General features: G+C 38.6%; 1 protein-coding gene across 1 annotated transcript in view; it reads left to right on the top strand.

The window, feature by feature from the left end:
• FBN2 (fibrillin 2) overlaps positions 1–15,921 on the top strand; it is a 218,876-nt gene that overhangs the window by 136,636 nt on the left and 66,319 nt on the right. Inside the window, exons 20-25 of the mRNA XM_065934320.1 lie at positions 3,831–3,950; positions 9,539–9,676; positions 10,253–10,303; positions 10,768–10,893; positions 14,589–14,816; positions 15,343–15,468. Of these exons, the coding sequence (XP_065790392.1) occupies positions 3,831–3,950; positions 9,539–9,676; positions 10,253–10,303; positions 10,768–10,893; positions 14,589–14,816; positions 15,343–15,468 (789 nt within the window). The remainder of the gene's footprint in view (positions 1–3,830; positions 3,951–9,538; positions 9,677–10,252; positions 10,304–10,767; positions 10,894–14,588; positions 14,817–15,342; positions 15,469–15,921) is intronic.

The following is a 15,921-nucleotide window of genomic DNA, read 5'->3' on the forward strand; positions in this document are numbered from 1 at the left end:
CTTGGGCTTCTCCGATGGCTTAGTGGTAAAGAATCTGCCTGTAATACAACAGACACGGGAAATACGGGTTCTATTCCTGGGTCAGGAAGATCCCCCGGAGTAGGAAGTGGCAAGCCACTCCAGTACTTTAGCCTAAAAATCCTATGGACAGGGGGGCCTGGTGGGCTGCAATCCAAAGGGTTGCAAAGAGTAGGACGTGACTGAACATGAGCCCCCGCCCCTCAACACCTTTTATCCTTCAGAATTGCCATGAGAAATGCATTTTGTAAAAGAAAAAATATTCCAAGCCATGAGTTTACTCTGTGAGTTTTTTGGGAGGGGAGGAGAAGGGATTTCAACAATTGTGTTTCCTTTTGTTTTTATTCCTGACTTTCTACACCTCCTTCCCTCTGCCCTTTTTCAGTTTTATCTATTGCCTATTGGAGTTATCTATTGTTAAATGTCAGGAAGCTCTGAAAGCAATAATAACTTAGGATATCATCTTCATTTAACTGAGAAGCTGATGATTATTAGAACTGGTTTCCCTGTCCACAATGACAGTACCCTTTTGTGCCATTGTGAGGGAGACAGAACAGGGAGCTACATGGATGGTGTCTGACTCAGTTTGGTCAGTTTGGTTTGAATACCAGGTTGTCAATATTTATAGCATATTGCTTCCATTTTGACAAGTAAGATGAAGTTGAAGCATACTAAGAGGTGAAATATCAAAGCATAAATAAAAGGGATTCACCTACTTAGGTGAAAAAGTGAAGCATGGTGTTTAATAGTATGATATTACTGTGTTTAATCGCTCAGTTGTGTCTGACTCTTTGTGACCCCGTGGACTGTAGCCTTGCAGGCTTCTCTATCCATGGTGATTTTCCAAGTAAGAATACTGGAGTGGGTTGTCATGCCCTCCTCCAGGGGAATCTTCCTAAACCAGGGATCAAACCCAGGTCTCCCACTCTACAGGCAGATTCTTCACCATCTGAGCTACCAGGGAAGCCCAAGAATACTGGAGTGGGTAGCCTATCCCTTCTCCAGGGATTTTCCCAACCCAGGAATCAAACTGGGGTCTCCTGCATTGCAGGTGGATTCTTCACCAGCTGAGCTACCAGGGTAGCCCCAGTATGACATTAGATGATTACATAAATATTAATGCATAGTAATACCAAATCAAGGAGCAGTGATGGTTTAAAAGTGTGGTCTTTACTTATTTTGCCAAAGAATAATTGTTCCTGATAAGCTAGCCTTTTCTTTAACATGAAAGATGTTTTATATCTGTCATTCATAAGAAAGAAGTTCATGTTATATAAATAGAAGAGAAATGATAGAGAAATATTTGGGTTCTAGCCTTATGACATTGGTGGAAATAAAAATTATTTATTGTGAAAAACTCAACCAGGTAAGTGTTATTTCTGTACTTTCTTCCCACTATTAAGTTATTTGCATTTTGTTAAGTGTTTTGCAAAAAAGAAGTAGACCTGAAGGCCATGGAAGTCTTTTTCCCTTGGGTGTCCTCCTTATTTCCAGCCTTGCACTCACACAATAAATTTGTGTGCCTGAAGCAGTTCTCTGCATGCCATTCTTTCTAAACTAATTTCCAAAGACTAGGCAGGGAGTCATTAGCCAATTCATTGTCACTTCTAGCTTTCTCTCTATGTATTTGCTATATGCACTAATTTTACTTGTCTTCATATTTTCAACAGTCTTTTTAAGTATGTATTAAAAAGCAGTAATCAAGTTTCTCTGATATTTCAAACCGAAGTTACAAAAATTTATTTTACTTTTTTTGTTTGAGCCCTGAGAGTCTAAGTTAAAATTTTTACAGCAAGCACTGCGGTTTAGATTGTGTTTCCAGTGACATAACTAGTTAAATGTAAACCAGATGTGCTTTGAAGTTTATTTCCAGGAATGTACAGTGAACTGTTTCAGTTCCTGGTTCCATGACATTTATAACATAAAAACAATGTATTTAAAGAAAAATTAAACAGTTGATATCTGTAGCTGTCATTGCATGTGTTTATAGCTTTTGAGTTCATAATTGCTTAATATAAAGTAGGGATTTTGCACATTGATGATATTGACATTTTTCTTTGGGGGGGAGGTTCTTAACAGATGAAATTAATAGGTGATATATAGTCTGTCTTCAGATTAGGTATCTGCTTCTTTTTTGGCTATCTGATTTGTTTTTTACTTTGTGGGTTTTTTTTTTTTTTTAATTTAGTACTCTGGAGTAGATGTTTTTATTCCAAATCTGTGCTGTATTTACAAAACCTGTTATTGTATTTTTAAGAGGCTTTCTTGCTACAAAGGACCTGAAAGAAAAATGCCATATATTTCTTAAAAACAATTTCTATTTCAAGAATCCATTAAATACCTGGGTATTTATTTAGTAGTTTTGAAATAGCAAAGAGGAAACATAACTGTTTTCCACATGGATTTTTTTTTTTTTTTCCACATGGATTTTTAAGTTTGCATTTCAAGTCTACAGACTTGAAAATCAGCAGTGAGCTCTTCCTTTTCAGAACCAATTTAGTTTATATTTGACTTGAGATGTTCAAGAGTAAATGTTATGATCTTCTAGTTATTTGCATGTTTTCCTCAATATAATATTACTGTTTAATTTAAAGAGGTGTTTAGGAAAAATAAATAAATACTGTGGTGAATTCAGAAACTATAGCGTTCAACAAAAGGGTGTCTTAAAGTATGTTGACCTGTTTCAGATAATTAACCAGTTATAGAAAGAAATCTGAGTATCTTTTCCTTAAATTGTTTAATTTATACTGAAAGTCAGTCTTTGATGTTGTTTTTAGTAGTTTAGCTAAATCTTATATTTATTTTTAATTAACTTGAGTTAAACTACTTAATTTTATTGGTTTAACATCCTGTTTAGTCACTACTTGAGAATATAGTCTTACTCTAATTCTGTCATACTTCTGACCATCAACAGGAATTGTTTAGATTATGATATGCAATTTGACTTCAGACTCAAATCAATGATAGTAAAAATCTATTTAATACAATTAAAAGTTTATTTTTCCTTTTTTTTTATTTTAGCACAATCAGTTGTGCTTTAAAATGTCTCACCCCAGGACTTCCCTGGTGGTCCAGTGGTTAAGAATCTATTGCCTTGCAATGCAGGGGATGTGAGTTCCATCCCCACTGAGGGAACTAAGTTCTCACATGCAACAAAGCATCTAAGTCCATGAACTGCAGATAAGACCCAAAGCAACCAAATAAATAAATACTTTTTGAAATGTCTCAAACCAAGCATGGAAATGTGAACAGGAAGGTGGATAATAAGAGCTAGAAGAGAAGGCTACACCTGGTGTTAAAGTTTCATCCCTTATTTCCTGATTTGTATCCAGGAGTTTGGAATTAAAGCCAGGATTGCGATGTGTTGTCTCTACTATAGGCTTTTTAAATTCTTCCAAAACCTCGTGGAATCAGCAATGAAGGAAACAGTCACCTTCGGGCGCAGCACACATTGCACCTGGGAATATGTTGCTTTCCTGGAGTCAGATCGAATTTCCCACAGGAAAATTATATCTCATTACCAGAGAAAATTAATCCAATTTATGTAAAGTTGTAGTGAAACAGTAAAGATACTGAACCCTTTCAAAACAGGCTGATTCCTGTAGTCCCGCTGAGTCCCCCAGCTGTGCACATGTGTATCCACACTGTAAAATGCACGTCTCCATTCCCCATTCACTTTATGCCTCATAGATCCATATTAAAATTACAAGAGCCAAGTTTACCAGACGTTCTGGCATAGCATGGCTTGTTGGAATAATATTTTCCAGAAACACATGGCAACTCTAACAGAATCTTTTCCTTCTGGATTGTAGATATAAATGAATGTGAAAGCAACCCATGTGTCAATGGGGCCTGCAGGAACAACCTTGGATCTTTCAATTGTGAATGTTCTCCTGGCAGCAAACTCAGCTCGACAGGATTGATCTGTATTGGTAAGATCTGTGCGTGGTGCTGGTGTTTCCGTTTCACTCCAAAGATAAGCAGAGACGCCAAGACTTAAACAGTACATGATCACAGGAAGCTAATAATTCAGGAGTTACTTCAGTTGTTTTCTCTTGTTATCCAGGTAGGAGTAAGACATGATAGTATAAACTAGACAGACTCTTAAATTTTGTTAGATTCTAGGAAGCGTTCCTTTTGTGTAAGTGTATATATATATTACACCATAAGTTATAAGCGTTTCCATACCACACACATATTTATATTCATTCCCCAGGAATGCCTTAGGCAGCAATACAATCAAATCCTTACTGCATACTTTTTATAAACAACCTTCAATGGTAAACACAAATGTGATCGCATTTGGACTTAGTTAACAGGACAAGAACTTGAGGAGTTGAAACTTTAAACAAATAGAATTTGTTGGATTTTTTTTTAATTTCTTCTATCAATCATAACTTTATGAATGCCAAAGAATTCTTGCTTTGGAAAATCTCTAAGAGAGAAAGATTTGAAAACCCCAGAACTAACATGTTTCAATGTATCTCAAAACATAGAAGGTCAGTTCTTGATAAAGGCGGGCGTGCATGCTCATTCACTTCCATTGTGTCCGACTCTGCGACCCCGTAGGATTGTATGTAGCCTACCAGGCTCCTCCATCTATGGGATTCTCCAGGCAAGAGTACTGGAGTGGGTTGCCATTTCCATCTCCATTGATAAAGGCAGTAGGACATAAATAAAATGAAATAGTCAGGTCTATTATAATGTTACTATAAGCAACTCTTCGGCTTATGTAAGAGAAAAAAACGATCTCAGCAGTTCTTTCCTGCTTCTAGTGTCTAAGGCTACACTGACTAGATATACATACTTCACATTTTTACCTAGTATCCACTTTTGGTGGTGGTTCAGTTGCTAGGTCGGGTTCAACCCTTGAGACCCTATGGACTATAACCTTCCAGGCTGCTCTGTCCGTGGGATCTCAAAGTGAACTAAATATATATTTCCAAATAGTTAGGGAGGTGTTACAGTTTTACATAGTGTCAAATAAATTGGCAGTTTTTGTTTGTTATCTATTCAATATGAATTTTCAGTTTAGTATTTGCCAAAGACAGTAGTATTTTCCATATTATATCTGATGCTAACAGTATTTAGCTGGATACTTAGAGTACCTGTTTGTCACAGGAAGGAGAAATGACGAAGTCCAAAGTTTCAATGAAAACCTTCCCTTTGGAAATTCGAGCACTCAATTTCCCAATGAGGTACAGCTGGTGAAATTTGAGCCTTGCTCCACTCTGCATACTAGAAAATAGACTGCCATCTGCCTAGGGCATTACTTTTTTTCTCACAGAATTCCTGGTTGGGGGTGGGGGGAGGGCATATGGATTGGATCTGGTAAGGCAGAAATATTTTTGCTAAGCCACAGTTTCCAACTGAGATAGAATCATTTTATTATGCAAAGGAAATAAACTCAGCATTAGTCAATTAATGTCTCAGAAACCTAAATCTGTATGCCACTTGGGCATCAAAGATACCTTAGAGTTTTTGCTTCAACATAAACACTTCTAGGATTTTGGCCTCTTACTCTTATAGTTAATTATTAATTTAAAAAAACAAAGACATTTTATTTCCAAGTTATTATGTTGGACACCTAAACCCCACAGTATTTTTCTAAGCCAGTGTGTTATGTGTGTTCATTCGTTGTGATAAGATTTGAGCATCTCAGCCAAAAACTGCTCTGAGAGAAATTTACTTAATGTTTACATTTTAGACTTCATTTTATCTGCTTTTTTCATTAAAAATTCAAGTTTTAAAAATAAACTAAATAGTAAAATATACATAAAAAATATTATGAATGTACTTTTTACATAAGACTGTCAAATGGCTTTAATCGGAGTTTAGCCTGCAAATTGCCCCTTGGTAGGAACTAAATCTCTATATTTAGAACTGAATAAAAATCCCCTGATGTGATTACAAATTTAAAATTAATCAGAATATAAATGAATTCAGTTCAGTTCAGTTCAGTCACTCAGTCGTATCCAACTCTTTGCGACCCCGTGAATCGCAGCATGACAGGCCTCCCTGTCCATCACCAACTCCCGGGTTTTACTCAAACTCATGTCCATTGAGTCGGTGATGCCATCCAACCATCTCATCCTCTGTCGTCTCCTTCTCCTCCTGCCCCCAATCCCTCCCAGCATCAGGGTCTTTTCCAATGAGTCAACTCTTCGCATGAGGTGGCCAAAGGATTGGAGTTTCAGCTTCAGTGTCAATCCTTCCAGTGAACACCCAGGACTGATCTCCTTTAGGATGGACTGGTTGGATCTCCTTGCAGTCCAAGGGACTCTCAAGAGTCTCCTCCAACACCACAGTTCAAAAGCATCAATTTTTCGGTGCTCAGCTTTCTTCACAGTCCAACTCTCACATCCATCCATGACCTCTGGAAAAACCATAGCCTTGACTAGATGGGCCTTTGTTGGCAATGTAATGTCTCTGCTTTTTAATATGTTATCTAGGTTGGTCATAATTTTCCTTCCAAGGAGTAAGTGTCTTTTAATTTCGTGGCTATAATCACCATCTGCAGTGATTTTGGAGATCCCCAAAATTAAGTCTGTAGGTACAAAGAATATTTCAGGATTTAGAACATATTCTGCAAGCTTCGTAAACATAAACTAGTCTTCAGCTGTTCTATAGACTGCTTGAAGAGACTGTTATTTTCTGATTGAAGTGATGAAATATAACAGAACAATATATTTGATTAATTTTTCCTGCATTACACTGCTTCCATCTGATGGCTCTGCATAATCCATACCATTTCCCTCATCTTTGGCTTAGATCTGAGTTCTGTCCTCACATTTCATAGACACAACAGGGGCAGTGACCTCTCTGTTGTAAAATCCAATGGTCAGTTCTTGTCCCTCATCTTAGTCTATTAGCAGTATTTAACACAGTTCACCACTCATCCCCTCTCAAGTTTTTCCTTTTGGCATTCTCTTTTTCTCCTTTCACTTTCCTGGCCTCTTTCCTCAGTTTCCTTTGTTAAATCTTTCATTTTCTCCTGCTATCCAATTGGAAATGTCTCACAGGTCAGTCCTGGGGTCCTGGGATATTTTTGCTTCTCTGTTTTACATGCATGCTTAGATGGCCTCTACATTAACTCTCACAGTTAGTTCTCTCTCTAGCCTTAATCTCTCCACCAGTTTCAGACTTGTCTTTCTGATTATCTGCATGGTATCTCCACTGGGGTGTCTAATTGGCATATCAAACAGCATGTCTGAGACCAAATTTCTGTCTTTAAGCTTAAATCTGGGTCTCCTAGAAGCAGTTCTGTCTTGACAAATTGTAACTCTATTTTTATAATTAGAGTCATTCTTGATGCCTTTCTCTCAAGCAGCAGGTTGAATCCATCTAAATCCTGTTGATTGTACTCAAAGTTTTTCCATATTTCAACCCCTTCTCACCATCAATTTCAACAACCCCCAAGCCAAGCCACCATTATTATTATTATTATTATTGACTATTCCTATAGCCTCTAGCTTATCTGCTTACCCTGCTTTATTTTTTTGGAGAGCTTAACCAACCTCTGACTATATAACTACATCTATATTGTGACTGCATGTGTGTGTAGTTACATATGTACCTACACACACACACACAAGAAAAAGCAACAAGGAGAGATGGATTGGGTGTGTATGTATGTCTATTGATTTTGTGAGTTTTCAGTGTTGATACAATACCAGTCTAAAGAAGCACTGTGTTGCGGAATGAGACCTCTAAAATCATACAGTGCAAGCCTGAATCTTGATGCTGACCCTCTCCTGGCTGGGTGACCTTCTTCTGGTAAATTAGTTGACCCCTGTGCCTCACTTTTCTCATCTGCAAGTTGTCTATATCTTATAGGGTTGTTTTAACGGGTAAATAAACTAACATGTGGAAAGCCTTTAATAGTGCTTGTTGCTGCCTCAGTAAATATTAGTAAATATTTATCACAGTATATCTTAAAATGACTACAGTCAAGATGATAAATCAGTAATAACCCACTTCTTAAAAGACCATTTAAATACACAGTAGCCTTAAACTATCATCTCTGTTTCCTCTATGCTGTGGAATTTGCTGGTTTAAACCTATGAAAAACTTATAATTTGATAGCTGATACAAATGCACATGAGCAAATCTCTTTGATTTGTGCAGTTATTATCCAAATTAAATCTCAAAATAGAAAAAAGCAAACAGACTACCCATCTCTTCTCCGCATCCTTGCCCCATCGCTTTTATATTCAGTCAAGGACAGAGGTGTTTCCTTTGTTTTACCCTTGAGATTTGATTACTTGGTCGGGAAGATCCCCTAGAGAAGGAATCCACTCCAGTATTCTTGGGCTTCTCTAGCTCATATGGTAAAGAATCCTCCTGTGTTTCTGGTTATATTGTTTTTATTGTAAAACCTTATTTGTCCTTATTATTAAATGAGTTTTAAATAAAGTAAATGCTGTAGGAATATGTTTTTACTTTATTGTTTTCCAAGTCTATGACTGTAATATGCTATTAAGCTTTTTGTTCAATCATTTTACTGATAACCTGCAGAGAGACCATCTCAGAGCTTTTCACATGCTGTCTCCTAGGCCACGTGCCTGGAGTCTTATGAATCTGCATTTTAGTAAGAAACTTGGTAATGTTACACACTCGAAACTGAGATCCACAGTACTGCAAGGAAATCATCACAGGACTTATTTTACCCAGTTAATACTTGGTTTGTTAACTTGGGATTCCTTTTCTCTGCTTCAAAATCTTTTTTTTTTTTTTAAACCATCATTTAAGGAGGAACTTAAATTTGGTGTGGAAACATAGTCTAAAAAGTTAGGAGTAGTTGCATCTGGATGGTAGCATTATAGGTAGTTTTTTAATTTTCTCTGCTATTTCTTCAAATAGTTTATCATTAATATGTATTACGTTTTGAACTAGAGATAAAACTGTACATACATACCATAGAAAAAATCCTGAAAGAAAATACATCAAATATATCCATGGTGGGTCTTAATGGTGATTTTAGAGGTTTTATTTTCTTTTCTAACTTTAAGATTTATTTCTTTCAAATTATTCATCAAATGATTATCTTCAGTCAGAGAAAAACTGTACAGAAGTTTTCTCTGTAATAGAAGAACCATTGTGTGTGGTTTATTTGGTAGGGAATTGGGAGAGAAGGAGATTATTTGCAGAGTGCCATTGGATAAAATCTTAAATATCAAAGTATTTGCCATAAAGAATAAATCTAACCAGTATTTTTCGTACGAGTAACGATCTTATAACAGTCATGGGCTGTTATTTGCAAATCCCAGTATGAAGTCTTGGGCAGTAGCAGCTGCTCCTAGAATACCCAGATATATAATTGTATTAATTCCCATATCATGTGAACTTTACATGTATGTAATATGCATTTAAATGCATGTACATGTGTCTAGGATATATGAAAGTTTTGAAGATAACTGTTTTGGTGTTTAATAGTATCAGATAATGTTTCTGGTGTATAGAACTGGGTTATATTTTCTTCAGAGATGAGAACTCCCCACTGTTTGCTATTCCTTTTCAGACAGCCTGAAAGGGACCTGTTGGCTCAACATCCAGGACAACCGCTGTGAGGTGAACATCAACGGAGCTACTCTTAAGTCCGAATGCTGCGCCACGCTCGGGGCCGCCTGGGGCAGCCCCTGCGAGCGCTGTGAGCTAGGTAGGAGCCTGCCCAGGGGGATTCTGGGCTTCCTCCTCAGCTGAGCACCTCTTTCTCTATATATTTACCTAATGAGGAAGACCGTAAGATCATTACCCTCCCTAATATGGTATCTTTTCTGGTAAAGTGTATTCACTTCTTGAAATATGTGTTGGGTTTATCCTCTTACTATAAGCAGACCTTCTGAATATTTTAGACAAGGAAGGAAGTCAACTAGAATTTAGCGGCTGGATGACTGTCCGTATCCTCCAGTATTCTTGTTTGCGTGTGTCCCAGTAGAAAATGATCTCTTCTTCCTTTAAATCTTTTGTTTACTTATGATTCAGTTGACAGCATGAAAATTAAAAAAAAGGAATTGTAGGGAAAATTATGAGAATCTCAAATATGGGTCAAAACTGATGAGAGTTACCACAGCTCCACTGAATTGAACAAAGGCAGCTGGAGTCCTTTGCCTCTGAAACCCGGATTGTGGTTTTTGTTTAGTTCAGTTTTGATTCCATTATTCTGTTTGTTGTGCTTAGGACAGTTGTATTTTCTTTTGTAATGTGGAAAAAAATGTGTCCTTCATTCTCACAGATACAGCTTGCCCAAGAGGGTTTGCCAGGATAAAAGGTGTTACTTGTGAAGGTGAGTAGGTTTTTGAAAACATCTTGAATCTTTAGGAAAGTATTTAAAATTGACATTCTCTCCCATACTTTGGAGATAGTTATCATTCTCAAAAACCTTGGAATTTTAATAAAAATACTCTTATATTGTCAACAAATGTTTTAGAATAATACTCTTAGGAAACAGCTTTGAGTTTCCCACTTCTCCTCTTTATGCACTGGGGTAAATTTTCATCCCTCGCCTTTAAGGCATAGAGCAGCTGGCAAAGAGCTTGTCTTGGCTGTGTTTTATGGACGAGCAAGGCTGTGGTAGTTTTCACAGCTGGTACCCAGGAGACCCGGTAGCTTCGTTGTGAAATGTATCTGCTTAACTGAGGTAATAATCCACATTATTGCAGAATGAATATGCTATACAGGAAGTAAGATTACACCTGCTTTTTCTATCCGTGACATCTTTATTCCTCTGCTTGCTTCATTTCCCTGCAGACGTTAATGAGTGTGAGGTGTTTCCTGGCGTTTGCCCAAATGGACGCTGCATCAACAGCAAAGGATCTTTTCATTGTGAGTGCCCTGAAGGCCTTACATTGGATGGAACTGGCCGTGTGTGTTTGGGTAAGATTCATGAACCAAGCATACATTTTCTTATTTTGGGGTGGCCTGACCAAATCTATTAGGTTGGTAGCTGGAAAACTTGCTTTAAATGAAGTATTTTGGAGGAACTCACTAGAGAATATTTTTCAAATAGATGAATTTGGGCTTCCTCGATAGCTCCATTGGTTAAGAATCTGCCTGCAATGCAGGAGACCCCAGTTCAATTCCTGGGTTGGGAAGGTACCCTGCAGAAGGGAAGGGCTACCCACTCCAGTATTCTGGCCTAGAGAATTCCATGGGTAGTCCATGGGGTCGCAAAGAGTCTAACATGACTGAGCGACTTTCACTTTCACTTTTCAATGAAATGGTTTCTGTGTAATACAGAAAATTGATACTGCTCAGAAATTAATCTCCAAAATTCCTCTTCCCCAACTGAAAACTCTGAACCTATTAAATACTAACTTCCATTTATCCCCTCTCCCAGCCCCTGGTATCTATACTTCTGCTTTCTGTCTCTGTGGACTTGACAGCTCTAAATGCCTCATATGAAAGGAATCAGATGATGTTTGTCCTTCTGTGTCTAGCTTGTTTCACTTGTGTGGTGTCTCCAGAGTCCATCCATGTTGTAGCATGTATCAGTATTTCTCTACTTTCTCAGACTGAGTGGTGTTCCATTGTATGTATGTACCACACTTTTTTTGTCTGCTTAGCTATCAATGGATACTTGGGTGGCATCTACCTTTTGGCTGTTGTGAATAAGGCATCTATGAGCATGGGTGTACAAATACCAATATATTTACAAGTTTCTACTTTCACACACCTGGCCTTGCCAGATGGCTCAAATGGTAAAGAATCCACCTGCCAGTGCAGGCAATAAAGGAGATGTGGGTTCAATTCTTGGGTCAGGAAAATCCCCTGAGGAGGCAATGGCGACCCGCTCTAGTATTCTTGCCTAGAAAATTCCATGGGCAGAGGAGCCTGGTGGGATACAGTCCCTGGGGTCACAGAGAGTCCCACCTGACTGAGTGACTGAGCGCACATGCAGCACACATCCAGTGAGCTGCTCACTCCTGAGTGACTTCTGTGAGCCTGGTGTATTTAAAAAAAAAAAACTTACGCGCACAAAAAAAATTTTTAAGTTTTTTAATCAGATGTTTTATTTCTGTTTAATCTTTTATACTGAGTCAACATAATAAGAGAACTTACATGTTAAACATAGAAGAAAAATTGGAGACTCGTATTTGAAGTTAACATTCACCAGTCCCTTGCAGCTATGCTTCTAGACAAGACAGTGGGGAAAGTCGTGGCAAAGTTATGTGGCTTCTGTGTGCAAACACCGACTGATCCTGTCCCTTCCTTTACCGTCTTCAGAATTTAAAATTTTCTTAATGCTCCATTTTTTAAAAGATTGTAAATAAAGCAACTCTATCAACATTGTATTATAGAAATACCTAGTTGACTTTATTTATCAGTGTCATCCTTGACTAAAGTTAAGCTTTATGATTGAAAAAGAAACTTCTAATAATTCTATGTTGTCTCTGAACAATTTTTTATTTACCTAAGGAATTTTTTCCCAATGTGTTATGAAACAATAACTTTTTAGTTTGTAAAATAGCTTTACATAGGCTCATATTTGAAATTGAGTTTGTAGACAAATTGTGATCAATGGTAGTATTATAATCCAAGATCTTCAAGGTCTTTAAGTAGGTATTTTAAAATTATAAATTAAATAAGTGTTCAAATAATTATATATTTAAAAATATTCAGAAAGCTATATAGTAAATATTTTTAAATTATTATATTTGAAGATCTTTAAAGTATTTTAAAAGAAGATTTTTAGAATTCAGTTCACTTCAGTCACTCAGTCGTGTCTAACTCTTTGCGACCCCGTGAACCTCAGCATGCCAGGCCTCCCTGTCCATCACCTACTCCCGTAGTCCACCCAAACCCATGCCCATCAAGTCGATGATGCCATCCAACCGTCTCATCCTCCGTTGTCCCCTTCTCCTCCTGCCCTCGATCTTTCCCAGCATCAGGGTCTTTTCCAATGAGTCAGCTCTTCGCATGAGGTGGCCAAAGTATTAGAGTTTCATCTTCAACATCAGTCCTTCCAATGAACATCCAGGACTGATCGCCTTTAAGATGGACTGGTTGAATCTCCTTGCAGTCCAAGGGACTCTCAAGGGTCTTCTCCAACACCAAAGTTCAAGAGCATCAATTCTTCGGCGCTCAGCTTTCTTTATAGTCCAGCTCTCATATCCATACATGACCACTGGAAAAGCCATAACCTTGACTAAATGGATCTTTGTTGACAAAGTAATGTCTCTGCTTTTTAATATGTTGTTTTTAAAATTAGCAGTAAGTAAAAAGTTTGCAATATCATACAGTTTAGTTATTATAATAACACAGATTTTATTTTAAGTTAATTTTTGACAGCATATTTAAATTTGATACAAAGTATGACTGTAAAATCATATGGAATTGTTTAGAAATATTCAAAGTCCAATAATAAAAAAAAGTTATTTTTGAAATTTTAAATTATCTCCAAAGTTTAGAAAAAAGTAAAGTACCTTTTGAAGATGACAATATAGTAGTACCAGTATGGCTTAAAACTCAACATTCAAAAACTGAGATCATGGCATCCGGTCCTATCACTTCATGACGTATAGATAGGGAAACAATGGAAACAGTGACAGGCTATTTTCTTGGGCTGCAAAATCACTGCAGTTGGTAACTGCAACCATGAAATTAAAAGACGCTTACTCCTTGAAAGAGAAGCTGTGACAAACTTAGATAGCATATTAAAAAGCAGAGACATCGCTTTGCCAACAAGTGTCCATTTAGTCAAAGCTTTGGTTTTTCCAGTAGTCATGTATGGATGTGAGAGTTGGACCATAAGGAAAGCTGAGCACCAAAGAATCGAAGCTTTTGATCTGTGATGTTGGAGAAGACTCTTGAGAGTCCCTTGGACTGCAGGGAGAATCAATGGGTCAATCCTAAAGAGAATCCGTCCTGAATATTCATTGGAAGGACTGATGCTGAAGCTGAAGCTCCAATACTTTGGCCACCTGATGCAAGGTGCTGACTCATTAGAAAAGGTCCTGATGCCGGGAACTATTGAGGGCAGGAGGGGAAGGGGACGACAGAGGACAAGATGGTTGGATGGCATCACTGACTCAGTGGACATGAGTTTGAGCAAGCTCTGGGAGATGGTGAGAGATAGGGAGGCCTGGTGTGCTGCAGTCCATGGGGTTGCATAGTTTGATACAACCGAGCTACTGAACAGCAGCAACAGTATGATCAAATAACTAATGAAATCAAATTGCCTTCAGTAACTAAATGATGCTATGTATGAATTTATATCATTGATTTTCAGTTACTAAAATAAATTTTTAGTGGTAATATCACTGCAAATGATACCTTTGTAACATTCTAAGAGGATGTATTGGATTTTCTTCATCCTTATACCTTGGTTAAATACATTTTGTCACTATTTCAATTTTGCTACAGTAATTCACTGTGGCTGTGGATGTAAGATAGTTTCAGGAAAAGACTTGTATAGGCAAATGGGAAATGTTCTGCAAACAAAAGAGATAAGCTGCTCTGATAGAATTGATACCAGTCCTGCCAGGGAGGGACTAAGCAGGTGATCAGTATGTGAATGTTCAGTGACTCTTGACAGCTTAACCTCAGTCTGTGGTTCCCCCTCCCTGTAGATATCCGCATGGAGCAGTGTTACTTGAAGTGGGATGAGGACGAATGCATCCATCCTGTGCCTGGGAAGTTCCGCATGGACGCCTGCTGCTGTGCGGTCGGGGCAGCTTGGGGCACAGAGTGTGAGGAGTGCCCCAAACCTGGCACCAAGGAGTACGAGACCCTGTGCCCGCGAGGGCCCGGCTTTGCGAACAGAGGGGATGTCCTGACCGGGAGGCCGTTTTACAAAGGTAACCGTCAGCAGCGCATGGGCCCCTCCACACGAAAGCTCACCTTCCACGTTTTCTGAGGCTTGATTTTGCTTTAAATGTTTGGTTCCCCACTTTCTTTTCTCTGTTAGAACATAGAACCAGCCTATGGCCCAGAAGCATAAATCCCCTATGCAAGTTGCTACTGAAATGAAGACACTGGGACAGCTGATAACACTTTTCTTACATCCTTCTACTGTACCACTGCTTTTCTCAGCACAACCTGATGAGGTGCAGCCCTGTTGCCAAAAGTTCTCTGTCCCCCCTAAACTTTACAAAACAAGTGGTCAGAAGTAAAGGGATCAGAACGCTTCATTACAAATACAAACTCTTTTTCACAACTGAAACTTTCTGTGTGGCGTCCGTGTAATCACTTAAAAATTTACCACCACCACCCCACTTTCACTTGAGTACATTAATTTCCATCAAGGTAGGTTCTTAATTTAAAATGATGGACCTCCTCTTTGGTTTCGACCGGCTCTTGATTCCAGCTCTGTTCTGCTTGTAGATATCAATGAGTGCAAAGCGTTTCCCGGGATGTGCACCTATGGGAAGTGCAGGAATACGATCGGCAGCTTCAAGTGCCGTTGCAACAGTGGCTTTGCTCTAGACATGGAGGAAAGGAACTGCACAGGTAAGCCTGTTCCTCTGTTGTGTTAGGTAAACCCTGGCTCTCTTTTCTTTTGCCGTTTTGAAAGTACTGCTACATGCGTACGTACATCCCTCCCTCGGAAGCCTCCCTCCCACCCACCGCCCCATCCCACCTCTCTAGTTCATCGCGGAGCCCCGAGCTGAGCTCCTGTGCCATATAGCAACTTCCCATGAGCTATTTATTCCACACGTGACAGTGTATAGATGCCAGTGCTACCCTCTGAATTCATCCCACCCTCTCCTTTCCCATTTGCTTTGTAGCCTCGTGCACTTTTGAATGCTGTTCTCCCTTCTTCTGCTGCATATATATATGTATATACACACACACACATATATATCTCACACACACACACACATATCACACACACACACACACACACACACACATACACACGGATCACACAGTCTCAGTGTGGTTCTCAGTGCCCCTCACCAC

This window comes from Muntiacus reevesi, chromosome 1 (genome assembly GCF_963930625.1).
Source record: "Muntiacus reevesi chromosome 1, mMunRee1.1, whole genome shotgun sequence".
In the NCBI taxonomy this organism is placed as follows: domain Eukaryota; kingdom Metazoa; phylum Chordata; class Mammalia; order Artiodactyla; family Cervidae; genus Muntiacus; species Muntiacus reevesi.